General features: G+C 39.5%; 1 protein-coding gene across 1 annotated transcript in view; it reads right to left on the reverse strand.

Moving 5' to 3' along the window:
• The window catches only part of PI15 (peptidase inhibitor 15), a 30,827-nt gene extending 12,918 nt beyond the window's left edge, over positions 1 to 17,909 (reverse strand). Inside the window, exons 1-2 of the mRNA XM_048841007.2 lie at positions 17,742 to 17,909; positions 16,840 to 17,181 (exon numbers count right to left, since the gene is read on the reverse strand). Coding sequence (XP_048696964.1) covers positions 16,840 to 17,112 — 273 coding nt within the window. The 5' untranslated portion in view covers positions 17,113 to 17,181; positions 17,742 to 17,909. The remainder of the gene's footprint in view (positions 1 to 16,839; positions 17,182 to 17,741) is intronic.
• Between the last annotated feature and the right edge of the window lie 826 nt (positions 17,910 to 18,735).

The raw sequence follows: 18,735 nt of genomic DNA on the forward strand, positions 1-18,735 counted from the left end.
TAGCAGTTTATTCCATCACTGCTACAAACTTGGTACAAGGACTTTGCAATTAGTTGTATGTATATGATCTATTAACCATTTATAACTCTCTCCTTTTATTATTAAACCTTTAGATTTTAGTTACTGAAGGACTGGCACCAGCATGATTATTGGGTAAGATCTGAGTTATATATTGACCTGGCTAAGTGGCTGATCCCTTGGGATTGGAAGGACCCCAATTCTGATTAAACTGGTTTTCAGTAACCACTCATCATAAAGTCTAAGTGTCTGGGTGGAGAGCCAAGGGCTGGAATGCATAAAGGGGCTATGTTTTTGGCTTCTTGTTAACTAGGGTGGTGATACCGAAGCTCATTTATGTTACTGATTTGGTAAACTCTAATGATAGAATGACCACCAGTTTGGGGTGTGTCTGCCTTATTCCTTAGCAGTCTGTCCTGCATTTGGTATTCTCCGTTGTGACTCACTGAGACATGGTGACAACATGGTCTCCATAGATTTCTATCTAATACTAGACTTTAAATAGGATTATATATGAGCACTATGAAATGGATTGTAAACTGGCAAAGGATAATGATAAATAACAATGCTTTTTGCATTTGGAGATGGATAAATGTGTCCAGTGATATACTGCAGTGATTAGTGCTTAGGCTAGTTTTATTCAGCATGTGACTTGGAATAGAGAACAAAGAGTGTAGCTGCAGTTGACACTAAATGGGGAGATGTTGCAAACATGAATCAGGACAAAAAAATAAATAAATCAAGGGATTTGGAAAGGTTGAAAATATAGACAAGAAATCCCAAGGTTATATTCTCCACAGACGAATGCATCTGATAAAATGTAATCCAAAGAACCAAGATACTTGAAAGAAAGAAAGAAAGAAAGAAAGAAAGAAAGAAAGAAAGGGAAGGAGACCAAAGCCCTGAGGTAAGTGGGAAAGCGGGATACCGGGAGGAAGCACAGGCAGGAATGTCTGTGAGGGGAGGGCTCCTGCCTCATACTGGGAATGAGGGGCGATCAACAGGTTATCTCAAGTGCTTATATACAAATGCACAAAGCCTTGGAAACAAGCAGGGAGAACTGGAGGTCCTGGTGATGTCAAGGAACTATGACGTGATTGGAATAACAGAGACTTGGTGGGTTAACTCACATGACTGGAGTACTGTCATGGATGGTTATAAACTGTTCAGGAAGGACAGGCAGGGCAGAAAAGGTGGGGGAGTAGCACTGTATGTAAGGGATCAGTATGACTGCTCAGAGCTCCGGTACGAAACTGTAGAAAAACCTGAGTGTCTCTGGATTAAGTTTAGAAGTGTGTGCAACAAGAGTGATGTAGTGGTGGGAGTCTGCTATAGACCACCGGACCAGGGGGATGAGGTAGATGAGGCTTTCTTCCGGCAACTCACGGAAGCTACTAGATCGCATGCCCTGATTCTCATGGGTGACTTGAATTTTCCTGATATCTGCTGGGAGAGCAATACAGCAGTGCAAAGACAATCCAGGAAGTTTTTGGAAAGCGTAGGGGACAATTTCCTGGCGCAAGTGCTAGAGGAGCCAACTGGGGGGGGCGCTTTTCTTGACCTGCTGCTCACAAACCGGGTAGAATTAGTGGGGGAAGCAAAAGTGGATGGGAATCTGGGAGGCAGTGACCATGAGTTGGTTGAGTTCAGGATCCTGACACAGGGAAGAAAGGTAAGCAGCAGGATACAGACCCTGGACTTCAGGAAAGCAGACTTCGACTCCCTCAGGGAACGGATGGCCAGGATCCCCTGGGGGACTAACTTGAAGGGGAAAGGAGTCCAGGAGAGCTGGCTGTATTTCAAGGAATCCCTGTTGAGGTTACAGGGACAAACCATCCCGATGAGTCGAAAGAATAGTAAATATGGCAGGCGACCAGCTTGGCTTAATGGTGAAATCCTAGCGGATCTTAAACATAAAAAAGAAGCTTACAAGAAGTGGAAGGTTGGACATATGACCAGGGAAGAGTATAAAAATATTGCTCGGGCATGTAGGAATGATATCAGGAGGGCCAAATCGCACCTGGAGCTGCAGCTAGCAAGAGATGTCAAGAGTAATAAGAAGAGTTTCTTCAGGTATGTTGGCAACAAGAAGAAAGCCAAGGAAAGTGTGGGCCCCTTACTGAATGAGGGAGGCAACCTAGTGACAGAGGATGTGGAAAAAGCTAATGTACTCAATGCTTTTTTTGCCTCTGTCTTCACTAACAAGGTCAGCTCCCAGACTGCTGCGCTGGGCATCACAAAATGGGGAAGAGATGGCCAGCCCTCTGTGGAGATAGAGATGGTTAGGGACTATTTAGAAAAGCTGGATGTGCACAAGTCCATGGGGCCAGACGAGTTGCATCTGAGAGTGCTGAAGGAATTGGCAGCTGTGATTGCAGAGCCATTGGCCATTATCTTTGAAAACTCGTGGCGAACCGGGGAAGTCCCGGATGACTGGAAAAAGGCTAATGTAGTGCCAATCTTTAAAAAAGGGAAGAAGGAGGATCCTGGGAACTACAGGCCAGTCAGCCTCACCTCAGTCCCTGGAAAAATCATGAAGCAGGTCCTCAAAGAATCAATCCTGAAGCACTTGCATGAGAGGAAGGTGATCAGGAACAGCCAGCATGGATTCACCAAGGGAAGGTCATGCCTGACTAATCTAATCGCCTTTTATGATGAGATTACTGGTTCTGTGGATGAAGGGAAAGCAGTGGATGTATTGTGTCTTGACTTTAGCAAAGCTTTTGACACGGTCTCCCACAGTATTCTTGTCAGCAAGTTAAGGAAGTATGGGCTGGATGAATGCACTATAAGGTGGGTAGAAAGCTGGCTAGATTGTCGGGCTCAACGGGTAGTGATCAATGGCTCCATGTCTAGTTGGCAGTCGGTATCAAGTGGAGTGCCCCAAGGGTCGGTCCTGGGGCCGGTTTTGTTCAATATCTTCATAAATGATCTGGAGGATGGTGTGGATTGCACTCTCAGCAAATTTGCGGATGATACTAAACTGGGAGGAGTGGTAGATACGCTGGAGGGGAGGGATAGGATACAGAAGGACCTAGACAAATTGGAGGATTGGGCCAAAAGAAATCTGATGAGGTTCAATAAGGATAAGTGCAGGGTCCTGCACTTAGGATGGAAGAATCCAATGCACCGCTACAGACTAGGGACCGAATGGCTAGGCAGCAGTTCTGCGGAAAAGGACCTAGGGGTGACAGTGGACGAGAAGCTGGATATGAGTCAGCAGTGTGCCCTTGTTGCCAAGAAGGTCAATGGCATTTTGGGATGTATAAGTAGGGGCATAGCGAGCAGATCGAGGGACGTGATCGTTCCCCTCTATTCGACATTGGTGAGGCCTCATCTGGAGTACTGTGTCCAGTTTTGGGCCCACACTACAAGAAGGATGTGGATAAATTGGAGAGAGTCCAGCGAAGGGCAACAAAAATGATTAGGGGTCTGGAACACATGACTTATGAGGAGAGGCTGAGGGAGCTGGGATTGTTTAGCCTGCAGAAGAGAAGAATGAGGGGGGATTTGATAGCTGCTTTCAACTACCTGAAAGGGGGTTCCAAAGAGGATGGCTCTAGACTGTTCTCAATGGTAGCAGATGACAGAACGAGGAGTAATGGTCTCAAGTTGCAGTGGGGGAGGTTTAGGTTGGATATTCGGAAAAACTTTTTCACTAAGAGGGTGGTGAAACACTGGAATGCGTTACCTAGGGAGGTGGTAGAATCTCCTTCCTTAGAGGTTTTTAAGGTCAGGCTTGACAAAGCCCTAGCTGGGATGATTTAACTGGGAATTGGTCCTGCTTCAAGCAGGGGGTTGGACTAGATGACCTTCAGGGGTCCCTTCCAACCCTGATATTCTATGATTCTAAGAAAGAAAGAAAAAGAAAGAAAGAAAGAAAGAAAGAAAGAAAGAAAGAAAGAAAGAAAGAAAGTATTGATTGTATTCAGCAAACTAAGGGCCTGTCTCTGGAAGCCATCCATATACGTAACCCCTGCGGACTTAAATGAGTGTTCCACATAGACAGGATCACAGCCTAACTTTCTGTCTGGATGGCAAAAGAGAAACGTGCATACAATTTCAGGCTGTGCATGCAGAAGTATCTTATCAGAGCAGGGAAGCAGTAAGGCCCTCTTTTTATGGCATTGATGAGACCACCCCTAAAATACTGTGTTTCTTTTGATTTATTAATTAATCATTATTCATTTTCAGTCAGCAGTACAAGTTGCTAGGAGTTGTGAAACATAAAATAAGACATAATTCTTTTTATTACTGGCTTGAGTGAGGCCAGAATTTCATCCCTGTTGTTGTTGTTTTTACTCTCTTCAAGCAAGAAGTACAGTAAATCCTATCATTCCCATCAAGTACAGCAAATAGCAGAGGAAAGTGTAAAAAATACTGCTAATAATGAATGAACTGTAAGAAGTGAAACTAGTATTCTTTCATAAGGATTTTTCAATATAGTTTGCTAACAGTTACAAACAACCTCCATTCCCGAGGTGTTCGTAACTCTGAGGTTCCACTGTAGCTTCCATAGTGCCCAATTTGTAGCTGTTAACAGCATCCTGTCACACCATGAAACAAATGTCTTTGAGACAAGGAAAAAAAATGTATTTTCTAACTTTGCTGGGGATGTCTGCAGTCAGAAGTCCTCCATCACCATTGCTTTCACAAAATCTAATCAAGCTTGCTAAAGAGCTGCTGACTTATACTATACATAGGTTTCAATTTCTAGATATATTTATTTCTTGGTAATTTCCCAAGAGCAAAGTGCACCTTTTAAAATGGTCTCAAAACAAAATTACTTCTGTTTTATTAGTGAAGTAAAATATTTAATATGCTTATTCTTAAATACACTATTGCACTTGGCAGGAGCTGTTCATGACAGTTTGAACATACAAGCTTTGCTAAGGGCATCTGTAGACGATGAATGTGCAAAGTCATGGTTAAATTATACTGACTAAAACAAAACAAATTGTAAAATCAACACTCTCCATTTTTCTGAGTATGCTATTGGGATATATCAGACTTTAATGACTCAGATTTTACTGGCCTGCAGAGAGCACATACCATTCTCACTCTGTACACGCACCTCAGCAGTTTTCTCTTGCATTCATTGAGTGCCTGCTGTATGAATACTCAGTTATAATAGAATTCATGTCACCTTTTTTTTAGGTTTGCTCTTTTGGAGGAGTACTTACTGGTTTCAGTGTAGAGCAGACTAACGTCCCACTGTAACCTATCTTGAAACGACACATTATGCATTTATCACTGGATTCAAAGTTAAGCATTCGTCTAGGGCTTGTCTATGTGAATATTTATTTTTCGGCAAGATGGTCTGTGAATCTACCCTGTGCTAACCTCCCGTGCACTAACTATCTGTGTGGACCCTGCTGATGCACACTAACAGTTTGGGAGTGCACTTAATCTACTCCCATTTCAAAGCAGTGTCTAATTCAGCACCCATTGACTTCAATGGGGGCAAAATGAAGTCTGTGATTGTATTCCCTCATTATGTTCAGTCATCATGGAAAAGTGGGGTCATGTAGCGTTAACAAGCACAGCTAAATGTTTCAGCTTAAATGCTCTCAGCAATACAATATGCAAACCATGCTGATGTTTAAACTGCTACTGTCAGATGTCAGAGTTCGCATCACATTAAACAATATGGAGCAATTCCTTTCAGAACTGTTGTTTCAATTTGTCTGTTTGAGGAATTCCTGGTAGCTCATGAACCACACTGCATCAGGTGACAGCCTGAAGGTTTTCTTAACTAGAAGGGCTAGAAATACACACACACTCTATGTATACTTAATGGAAGCTTAAAATCTGTGCAGATTGAAGGGTCTACAAGAGAAGTGCCCATGTGTGAGCATTGGTTCAGTCCCAGTCACAGCCCTGGAGGAGCTGGAGTTGGTATACAGACCTCTTTCAGTCCCTGGATAGCACTGGAAGAAGCATAGGGCTCTTCACATGACACCCCATCAACTTCTCTAGACAGCTTAGAATGGTACTGACCAGTTCTGGAGGCAGCTGCATTCAGCCTCAAAGTCTCATAGCCTAACACAAGTCAAAAGGGAAAACCAGTAGAGAACTTTGAACCTCAGACTGGTGCATGGAGAACACCACTCTCCACTTGATGAAAATAAACAGGCAATCCCACACCTCTGTGTGTATGTGCATATATTGCTTTTAAATGTTATACTAGAGTATATTTCTTTGACTTGATTTATACTGACACAATCGTTTCCTCCCTGTTATGAAAAATTATCAAAATTCCACCACTGGATAATCTTGTACCAGAGGAAAAATCCATAGCCACTCAATAAATCAATCGCTCACTAAGGAGGTAGTTTTCTACCTCATCTCCTTAATGCATTATCAGAGAAAGAAAGATAAGAAGATGCATAATTTTAACCACCCATATTGCCCCTATCATCACTGAGATTTATGATCTGACTTTTAAATTCTGCAAGACGTGTTGTGATTTTTTTTCCCCTTGGAAAGAAATTACTGCTTTATTCCAAATTCACCAGCAAGGTCTGTCAGCAGTTTACTAAATTTCTTATGCTTAGGAGTGTTGTTACGATCTTCTTTTTAGTGGCTTACTCCAAAAGTGGACTACAGTAGAAAAATTTCTTTGAGCTTTTTTACGGGAAGGTAAAATAGCATCGATTCAGGCAGTATCTCTATTTTTGAGATTGTGAATAGCTCCTTAAGCCACTAATACCTATTTATAGTTGAAATGGTGTTTTTAAAGCCAGCTCTTTAACTGTGTCTATTGCGTAGGAGTTATATTTTGGTGATTGAATTCCTGATTTTGGCGATTGAATGCAAGCAAGTATTCCAGCAAATATATAAATGAGCCTCTGAATTTGTGAGAAGTCAGACTCAAGATCCATAAATAAAATATTTTCCTTTTTTTTCAAGGAAATCAGTCACTTTAAAAAAATTAATTTAGTTGAAAACGCATATTTCCGTTGGAAAAAAGTTTTGATGGAAATTTTTTGACCAGTGCCAATGTTTTTATCTTAATCCTCTCTTACTATGATGTGTAAAAAGAGAAAATAGGAGGTACAGCATTCTTCTTTTCTCCTACTCTACAAAGGGTAGAAGGTTGTCTGGAGCAGCAGGAGGTGCTGGAAAGGTAAGAGGGCATCATGTAGAAAGGGACAAATCAGGCAAGGTATTCAGTGATAGTACTGGCACTTCTGTCATGCGCCCGTATATTTCTGCATAATTTGTGCTTTCATTTAAAATATTTAAGTTTCTAGCCCTTATAATCACAAATAAAATTTTATAAATATGAGTAAGTATAGTGTTGTCTCCCTGAATCTGCTAAGAGACAGGTGCCTTAACTGGCCAATTCATATTAATGGGATGTTAACTCTGAAAGGTAATGACAATGCTTTAAATTACGTTAGTATTAAACTACTGATCATTTTAGGAGAAACGTTGAACTACTCTGGAATACTGGGAAGATCTTAGGTTTATGGGACAAGTACAGATGGAGTTTAGCCACACTCGCCTCTGTTTTCATACTGGTCCCATGTTGGTATGAGATCTTAATCTTTCCTTGCACAGATAATAAACTTGCCCAAATAGAGATATATTTTAATTTGACCAATTTAAATAAATCACTTTGATGTAAACTTTTGGAGTAGAGAGTCTTTTATGTGTAGTTGTATACATACCTGAAACCTTAATTGCACATGCATAATTACAGCATCAGATTGTGAATAAAATGAGGAGATAAGTAATTGTGAGGCCTAAGAAATGTGTACCCTAAGAAATTAGGAAAAAGAAAAGGAGTACTTGTGGCACCTTAGAGACTAACCGATTTATTTGAGCATAAGCTTTCGTGAGCTACAGCTGATGAAGTGAGCTGTAGCTCACAAAAGCTTATGCTCAGATAAATTGGTTAGTCTCTAAGGTGCCACAAGTACTCCTTTTCTTTTTGCGAATACAGACTAACACGGCTGCTACTCTGAAACCTAAGAAATTAGGCTGACCCAGCTACGTTGCTCAGGGTTGTGAAAAACCCACACCCCTGAGCAATGTTGTAAAGTTGACCTAACCCCCAGTGTAGACAGTGCTAGGTCAACGGAAGAATTCTTCCAAGAGTTTACCAACTCTTGGGGAAATGGATTAACTACAGCAACAGAAGAACCCTTCCTGTTGCTGTAGTGAATGTCTACGCTGCTATAGCGATTTAAGTGTTGACATAGCCATATTGTCATGCAAATATAAGCAACATCCTCTTGGCTACTAACATGCAGACTCCTTTTATATTTGTGGCCTCATTTACATTATATTTGTGGCTGCTGATGGATTTTTCTTTTCAGTTAACAAACAAAAACCAAACCAAACCAAACCACCACGATGGCCCAAAGAGAAAACGGCAGGTACTTTTACTGATGGTCCATCCAAACCATTACATTTTTTACATCAAATTGCCCGTTTTATTTTTCACAAGACAAACATTTTTGCTTATTTATTCAACTGGCTGTGCAGATCAGAAATACTTCTTCATAAAAAGTAAAGCCTAGGGAAGGAGAAAATCCTTTGCAAAAAGACTTCTCTCTGTGACAAAAAAGAAATAATTGGGGAATGGGAGGGGGAAATGAGATGACTGAGGAATGAAATCCTTGGCCCCTATCAGCTAGGCTGTCTATTTTGTTCTTACATAGGTTCTTATACCATGCTCATCACTGTAGCATCTGAGCTCCTTCCTGCGGTGCATGAAGCAATGTGACTACATATTTGTCATGTGTTGTTGTCTGTACAGCTAGAGCACAGCTACAAATGTAATCCTGGGGAGGAACAGCAAACATGTCCTGCTGCTGTCCCATTGTGCAGGGCTTTGTCCAAGGTGATTCACTCAGTGTGCAGATCCCAACTGGCCATGCTGGCACGCACCTAGTACCCCTTTCTATGGAGACCTACCACATTGTGAAGAGAGATGCAGAATTCCCCTGCACAGATTCTCTGCTGGCCCCTCTGTACAGTGGACTCGCAACTTTTAAAATGTTTTCAGATATTCTGTGGATATGTAGGACCCCCCCCCCCACCCAGTATTTGGCCCTAAGCTTAATAAAACAACCAGCATTCCTTCTGCTTGCATGCTTTTTTAGCAGGGTGATTGAAAATGCCTCCTCTCTTCTCTCTCATTCTTTCAGTACATACTGTGTGATGAAAACATATGAGCTCATTGGAATTTATATAGACAGATTTGGCAAGCTTTATATATTTATTTGGGCTGTGAGATCATTTGGATTCAAGGCTGACTCTCTCTAAGAATAAGAATACTTTCTTTGCTCTCAACTGCCACCTGTTAGAAATATTACTACGCATACTGTAACTAATTAGTACCTAGTGTGTGTCTAAATTCTGCCTTAATACATGCAGCATACATTTGAAAATGTAGGTAGAAATTCTAAAAGTCCACTTTGTAAAGAAAAAATGCTCATTTATCACACAAGGCCACCTGTAAGATGTAGTTCCATTTTGGATATTATTGCAAATAAATATGAGCAAACAGGTTCACATAAAATAACCCAAAGGGAAATTGTTCTGAGTTTCAAAGACAGTTGGTTAACATTTTAAAATATATAACACAGCTCTGAACTTCTGGTAAGCAGAATTGCTGAAATACTACAAGGAGGAAGGGTTGCCAGCCCTCCAGGATTGTCCTGGAGTCTCCAGGAATTAAAGATTAATCTTTAATGAAAGATTATGTCATGTGATGAAACCTCCAGAAATATGTCCAACCAAAACTGGCAATCCTACAAGAGGGCCGCTCCTATGGTATTCATTTCCAGCATGACCAGGATCAGATGTCCTCGAAATCTAACAAAAAGCCTGCTGTCATGAGACTTCAAGCCAATTTGCAGAAACAAGAGGGATAGATAAAGTTTTATATAAATATCTACGTTTTTGGGTACTTATTCAGTCCAAACCTATACTCCTAACTGTTTCAGGTTTGCCCATCACTAATGGCCAAATAGTTTTCTTTCAATTCTCTGTTTTTCTTCTCATCTTTAGAACTAGGCTTTAAAACAGTAACAAGCAAAGAAAAAAAATCAGTAGGCTGACAAATGTAATAGTAATAAGTTTCTTTCATATGTTATTATTTGTGTATCTTTTGGAAAAGTCAAGTGAAAGAGTTACAAACCTCAAAATATTCAGTGTTTTCCTAACCTACTCCAAGACTCATTTTATTTGGCACGATCTTACTCAGGAAGAGGTACCAAGGGGATCTAACTTTATCCAACTGATGATCATACTGATAATTTGCCAAGAGCCTGAAGGAAGAGTCATTTGAAATCTTTCATCTGAAATATTTTCAAAGAGAAATGTCTTTTATTCAAGAACAAAAATGTTAAAGGAAATTTTGTTTCTCTCAAAATTATCCTCTTTTATATGAAAAACCTGAAACTTTTCTAGTTTTGGTATATCAAAAACTTATTGTTTTTGGTTTTTCATTGAAAAACAACATTTCAGAGAAAAAAACTTCTTCCATTTCCTTTGAAAATGTTCATGGAAAATACTTACCATTTTCCAAACAATTCTATCAGAAAGAGAGATGTAACATACATAAAAGACCCTATAGGAGCTGCTTTGTTCTTCAGAATAGAAATATGGTCCAAGGAGTGATAAGTCTCAACATGTGATGCTCCATCTTGATACAAGTTGACAGGCATTGAATGAAGATATAGAGAACCACTGTTCTCTGGGCCACACCTTCACACTCAGGGTCAAGCTGGCTCTGGGCCACATTGGAGAACTGCAGAGGATGTATGAACTATAGTAAGCATAACTGGACTGCACCATCTAATAGAGAGCAGGTGGTGTCTCAGCAGTTTTTGTCTCTTGCTCTCTTTGGCATGCACATTTCCACAATTCTGGAGAACACATTCTCTTTCTCAGTTTTGTCTCAGAGGTAGAAAGAGGACAAAAATGTAGAGGTTTGAAGTCACTACCTTCTCCATTCATGTATGAAGCTAAGTACTTTGTGTACTTTGAATCGGGAGTCTTGTGAAAAATGTCTGTCTTTGTTTTTAGCCAAGAAATTCAAGAGGTGCTATATTTAATAATGAATGAATGTTCAGTTCCTAGGGCTCAGAGTTACTGCCTTTCTATCAGAAACCTCACTAGGTTTTTCTTTTCCCCCTCTGACTCAAACTCCCAGAAGGCTTTCTGCTGATATTACATTTACATAATGTAAATATTCATCCACACTTTAGCATAGACACTCCAAAACATTTATGCCTAAAACAAGTGAAAGGAGTTCTCATGCCAAAGCAAATTTAAACAGGGCATTCCTTACCATTTTATTGTTTGAGAAGTTCTTCAAATTTTGCAGAGAAGGGATGTTTTCCAGTGGAGGTCTTTTCTGTTAATCTTTCAAACTGTTCTCCAATCATTCACTATGAAACACTTCCTGGCTTTTATTTTTGACATACACAGTAAGAGCTTTACTTGGTCTGGTGGGATGCTGATTCACTCCCTCAGGTAAGTGAGAGCATCCTAAAAGCTGCTCTGACTTATGCTGGCTGCCAGTGGTCCCCGAGGTCAATACAGCAGAAGTGGACCACTGGGGCACAGGGAAGCCACAACTAAGGCCCCTTTACACTGCAATGTCCCCTGTCCAGACACCAGATCCTTGTACATTAGTCCTGAATACGCCAGATTTAGAGCCAATTTGTTCTGCTGGCATGACAGAAAGCAGCCTTAACATAGGGCAGAATCTGTGACTTGTCTGTCCATTACTTTATTTCAAGCTTTACCATTTATATTTTTGAGATTTTTGAGAACTATGTGACTGAGACAATTCAACAGACATAACTTCTTGAACAAAGTCCACTGTATGTTATTCCTGTGTTGGTACTATTGAGGTAGTTAGCAATCCACCAATTAAAATTATTGGGCCTAATTTTCATTTACACAAATGCTGCCTTTCACTGCTCTGGTAAAGGAGCCTTAAAGTGGATGTAACTGTAATTTACATGTATTATCAATAAAAACATGGTAGGACATAACCTCTGCAAAGAGATTAAAGACATTTGATATGTATCATACAACCTAGAGAAATGATGCAAAGAAGACAACTTTCTGTAAATACTTGAGAGGTAATGATATGAAATGGAACAGGGAGATACATTTGATTAGATGGTTACAAACAGTACATAAAGAGTAATAATCTCAACTTCCAAAGGAAATATTTAGGTTAGTCATTTGGAAATCATTTCTAATGCTAATGTAGCCCCTATTTCTTTTTCTTATTTCATGATGTTCAGCCAAAAACATTTCACAGGTTATACTAAGGCAAATTATTTGCTAAGAGATGTTACTGAGACATCATCACTATGCATGTTCAAGAGTAGACTGCCATATGTGTTTAATGAAGATGACAGTTCTGCAAGGGGTTGGGACAGACTGTATGAACTAAGAGATCCTGGCCAACCCATTATATATGACTCTTAAGGGAGTTTATCCTACAATCCTTACAAGCATAGTTGATTTCAATGGGATCATGCACATGAGCAAAGGCAAACAGCTCAAGAAACAAAACATCTTCTGAAATATATGAAAGAAGAAAAGAAACTAGTACATTGACACCTGCAGCAGTACTAGTTGCATAATGCTAATGTGCCAAACTATATAAACAACAAGGCATTTTATCAGCAGTGCCAGAGTGCTGTAGGACAAACCAACTAATCTCACTTTGTTGTTTTATGATGAAAGGTTTTCAGGTGTCAAATAAGCCTCTTTAAGGTGCTTGGAATGGTAAGCAAAATTGCTTCAATTTACTTGACCTATCCACCACCCAGTGTGTACTTCAAAAGCATCTTCAAGAGTAACTGGATGGCTAGGAATGTTTACACAGAGACTTTCACCTTTAGCTCTCTAGTTTTAATCCAACTAATAGTATTTGAAAGTTATGACCATTCAATGGATACTTATGGCATTCTGTGAAATGAATTTGGGAGCTCAATACAGCTCTTGGTGAACCTGAAGATGCTTTCTAAATACACACTGGGTGAGATATCAGTTGGAAACTAATAACTTGCGGGTCAATAATATCACGGTGAAATGTATGTAGCAACATTATAGGCAAAGTTATGAATTTCCCCTGTATGATATTGTTAGCACATGTTCAAATGCACACAGTCCTGAGTAGGCAAAAGTTGTGAAACAGGTCTCTCCTAAGCAAAGGAATGTATGTTTACCAGTAGAATCAGAACTGGGCCCAAATAGATTAACTGATTTTAATCATCTGTTTGCAGTGTTGCTGTAGCCATGTTGGTCCCAGGATATGAGAGAGACAAGGTAGGTGAGGAAATATCTTTTATTGCACCAACTTCTGTTGATGAAAGAGACAAGCTATTGAGCTATATAGACCTGAAAATCAGCTCTGTGGAGCTTGAAACCTTGTCTCTCTCACCAACAGAAGTTGGTCCAATAAAAAATATTACCTCACACACCTTATCTCTCTCTTTAACACTCTGCATCAGATATTGCTTAATACAATAGGTCTGATTCTTTTATTGCTTTCCCTGGTGTAAAACAAGAGTAACTCACTTGAAATCAATGGAGTTACACTTGTGTAAAACCCATATAATCAGAGGAAAACCATGTCTCAAATAATAATGTCAGATAACACAAACCTTTCATGTTTGCCAGTGCAAAATCCAAATAAAAATGTTAGGACCAGAATGTATGTGTTTTACTTTTATATGTCTGAGACTGATGCATGGCAACAATAAAAATATATCCCATTGTCCTTATCAATTTGGCTATCAAACTAAATGTGTCATGGAATCTCAAGAGGTCTGGCAATAAGTTAGCTGGCTACCGTATACAAATCTTGTGCATTCTTGGCCTTTCCTCATATCAGGAGTATAGCCAAGAGAAGCCCTGTAACATGTAAGAATTTAAGACAACAGGTGTCTCAGCACAGCAGATGACATAAAGCCCAATGGATTCAAAGTATTACTAAATGTAGAGATTGCACGGGAGGCAGAACAGACTTGGGGTCAGAAGATGTTAAAGGAGACAAGCATGCATGGGGGGAGGAGCAGAGAATTGATGGGGTATGAGAATTGAGTATGGGGTCCTGTGTTAAATCCTAAACCCTTATCAGTAGAAGGGACTGAGAAAGTGGAAAGGAATAAGAATATAGGGCCTTTATGAGGAAAAAAAGGATGCAATCAGGGGGAAAGAGCAGAATGTGATTTGTTTGGACAGTGGGGAAAAAACAAGGAGAAACAACATATTTTTGGGGTTTTTTTTTCCAAATCAGTTTGCCCATCCCTATTTTGATGTACTATATGAAATGATCCACTTTCAGCTTGCCTCACCAAGATGTCTACTCAATGCACTGAAACAGCATCCTCAGGTATTTCAAAGTTCTCCTGCATCTGACCTGCTTTTCCCTTATCTTAAGGTGACTAAGACAATGATTTAGGAAGACCAGTTTCACAACTAGCTGTGCCCTTTTGCAGGGGCCTCAGGGTAGGATGACATAATTCTGTGAATGTTCAGCATGATACATTTGGTCTATTGGCAATGACAATATGTCCCAAATATTGTATGTAGGAATGGATATTGAATATCATAACCTCATAAATGTAACAGAGACCTGATGTTCCCAACAGCACATTGCTGATGAAATTATACATACTGAAATTTCATGAAGAAATTACATGGAGGCCTCACAATGGAATCCAACCTTTCCATAAGACTCCAATAGAATGCTGTTGGGTGAGTGGGCAGCTAGGTGAATTATTGGTAGTGTCTTGAGCTACAACTTGCAGATCTAACTGAATTGTGATCTCTAGTCCTTTTGCCCAAGTTCTCTGAACTCTGAAAGAGGAAACAATGGAACACATCGCTGCCACTGTGACCCCTGCTGACTAATTAAAACAGGAAGCAGTGCTTCAGAGGAGGCCTAGATTTTGTCTTGGTGGCTACTGAACTGGCTGATGCTGAAAGCAGCATAAATACAACTGCTGGATGGCTGGTTGCAAGATATTCTAGGTGAGGAGGGCAAGAAAAGGAGTAAAATGTAGCTTGTCATGAATTTCACCCCTATTGCCAATGGCAGGATCTTGCTTCTTTGTCAGACCTGTCAGCTCTAAAGGTCACCACTTCGGGGTGAAGCCCAGCAGAATGCCCAGCAATATGCAATGAAGGCCTAGCAGTTTCTGAAAAGTGTTAATTCACCCAAATAAATTAAATGAATAGAGCCATCCTCCTCTTTCCTGCTCTTCACAATTTCTTTACTTTTGTCTTGTGAATGATTCTTTTACAAAACCCCCATGAGAATATGATTTTTTTTCCTGACATTGCTTTTGAAGCGAATTTCAGCTGGTTTCATTGTAGTCAATTGCACAGTACATTTCCAAAAGACACAAGGCAAAGGGAGGGTGAGGCTAGACGGCCCTTCTCCCAGACATCACAGTGATGTTTATTTATACAGAATCAATAGAAACACATCAGTCACAGAATTCAATAATTAAAAGGCTGATTGAGCTTGACTTTTGACCTTCTTATTTTTTTCTGCCTTTGACCTTTCCACTTAACCAAACGTCAAACTCAATCTCCATCAGAGACACAAGCCTGATGCTGCAAGGTTTGGCACAATCTCAGTTCTCTGAGGTGCCCTTGGGAGATACTCAGCATGTTGCATGATCAAACCCAGATTTAGGTAACATCTGTGACAGAGAGAAGTCCAAATTGTTAATCATTAGCTACTAAAGAGGAGGAGTTTGTTTTTACTACCATCATCCCCTTTTCTGCATGTCATGTTAGTGGTGTCATGTTTCTTAAATCTGTTAACCAGCTGTTGTCATCTGAGATGCTCCTGTGTCTTTAAGCGAATATTATACTCCATAAACAAAATTTGACTGCCCTTTAAAAACAATGTGAATTCTTTACTTAGTAAGTAAAAGGACTTCTGCTTAACTGGCCTATTTTTTACATTAGAGTAGTAAAGTATGCATGCATTGAAAGTTGAAACACATATTACAAATACACTGGCTGACCAGTCATTTCAATGACAAAGCATGAAATCATAATGAGGAAATAACTAGTGTGTTCAGTTAATATACTGTAGGAAAAGATATTTCCCAGGAAGAACTTTAGCCAATAAAAGGAAAAAATACCTAGGGATATCATGCACACTGATTTCTGAGTAAATCCAACATGTTTAGAGAAAAAATTTAAACAAGTACTGTATCTGTCAGAGAAATAAAACCATTATATGAATATAAAATATGCATGCAAAATGAAAACCATGATCACCAGACAAATCAATCTCTGCAAATAATATATGTGGAAGAGACTAGCAATGTTCATGGGATGAATTTTTTTAAAAAATACACCAGTGTTAGGACTTAGTGTTCTCCCTAGTAATTCAGTAACTGAACTATTAATAATTAGGATCTTAATCACTTGGTTTAGATGCTAATTATTTAAAAGCAGATTGTATACCCCTTACTTACCCTCATGAGCAGTGACTAACATGAGTAACCCTATTGACTCAAGTCCCATTGACTTTATTGGAACTACTTGTGAGAGTAAATGTTCACCAGGGTGAGTAAAGGGTTCACAATTTGGCTCTTAGCTCTTATTATTATTCATTACAATACTTCAGCTAAAAAAAAAACATGTTATAGTAAAGCCATGCAGTGGTTACAAATCATTTGTTTACTGAACTAAAAAATGTTGGCTTGGCTCTGGAAAATGAAATCACTGATTTATAGTCTCTTATATTTTCCAGCAGATCTAATGAAATGTTATTCCCCTCTCAGAAGTAAACGAAAAACCACTTACCATATACTCCATGTTTGAAGCAGGTGGAAAGACTTTGCCTCGGACTTGATTATGATAATCAAGGATGGCAATCATGTCATTCTGTGAAATGTATCGCTTCCTCCTGACTTTGGGGATCTTTTCAGAGTCCAAGTGAGCTGCCAAAGCTGCTTCAATGTCAGTGAAATTTTTGTTTGAGAGGAATAGGTCAGTGGAATTGGGTAATGCTATTGCACTTGTTTCACATAGAATGAAAAATAAGAAGGCACAACTGATTGCAGAGATTACTGTCATTTTAGGGCCAAGGGAGGAAGATAGGCCACAGGGTTGCTCAGCTTTAAGGCAGGAGAGCAGAGAGCAGATCTGTGGAAAAAAGGTGTCAAAAGATGTGATTCTATACACAAATTTATGGCTTGATAGAAAAAAGGAAACTTTTTTCCCCCTAAGATCAAAAGTCCCTCCCCAACTTGTTAAATCTCTGATACAAAGCAATCTAGAACTATTCCTTCATAACACAGTGTATGAAAGTGAACATTCATATGAAGGTTTAAAAACTAAGGTCAAATAAAATGCCATCATATATGGACTGCCATAATTACAGATACACATTCTGCACACTGACTGTACTAATACACACCATCCGTTTTTTACTACACACCATACCCCTTGTTCTAACTGGGCAGACTGCAAGGAATCTCACAGAATTTTATTTACTGGGGATGAAAAATACATTCCAGGGCATGTCTTTTACTGCTTGCACTCATGGTTCTGATAATGCCTCACATACAAACTAACAGGCAAAGAACATAAAAAGCATGAAAATAGGACAGCTTAGTAATAATATTCAAATCTCACTCCAGCAAAAAGTGATGAACCGTAATAAAAATGCATGCAAAGCAAACTTATTGAGCTGAATGGCTTACCTCTGTGTAATACCAAAAATCAATACAGTACACTGTGATCCCAATTTATACAGCTCTTTCGTATGCTGTAGTGTGAACTCTTATAATGAGGACTGTGTCTTGTTACAAACCCTCAAAGAACAAAACTCTGCTAGTTTTGAAGCTGCTGGCTACAGGAGCTACTAACAGCTTTTATATATTACAGACTGTATGATCCAGAAAGGGCAGTCTCTAAGTCTCTTCCTAGCCAAAATGGGAGGGGATGAGTTTTGCACAGAACACACAATGATTGGGTGGCATCTTTTTAATGTAGGTGGTTAAGATATTGTATCACACCCACTGCTGCTATACAACAAAGAGGCAAAAGACAAACCTCTTTTTTCTCAGTACTTCTTACCTTTTCTCTTACAGTTTTCCCCCCAGCCTCATTTGATTAAATTCATCTTGATTTCTTAATATTATTTTATGGTGATAATGGGAGGTGTATATGTTTTGTTTTAAAACATCAGTATTCAAGTAACAGGAAATACAATTTATATAGGCAATGACTGAGTATAAGGTAGATCTGGTAACTCAGACAACATACAATGCAGCATACAAAGTTAGTGCTCAGAACAGTCCATGGGAATGCCTTTAAAGAACGGTTTGTCACTGATCTGTATTAGTGAGCTTACAGGGCATGCAAGCAGCAGCATAAAAGAGAAGTATTTAGTTCATTCATTGTGGAGTGCAACAGACACTCAAAGCCCTGCTCCTTTTCACTCACTCTCTTGCTCTGGCTTTCTCTGTCCCTCTCTTTCTCACACACCTACAAGTTCCAAAGCAAGGATCAATAAAGCTTTTAACTAACAAATACGTCAGTTACCTGAACTTCTATCTCTGAGAAACTACAGAAACAGCATGATTAAGAGCATGAAAGAGGGCCAGGGAACCATCTGTTTCAGATTTAACAGCATATAAATTGGAATTATTTAGGCACAGGATGGTTCAGCCACTCATACTGCAAAGCTGAGGG

Source organism: Caretta caretta, chromosome 2 (genome assembly GCF_965140235.1).
Source record: "Caretta caretta isolate rCarCar2 chromosome 2, rCarCar1.hap1, whole genome shotgun sequence".
In the NCBI taxonomy this organism is placed as follows: Eukaryota; Metazoa; Chordata; order Testudines; family Cheloniidae; genus Caretta; species Caretta caretta.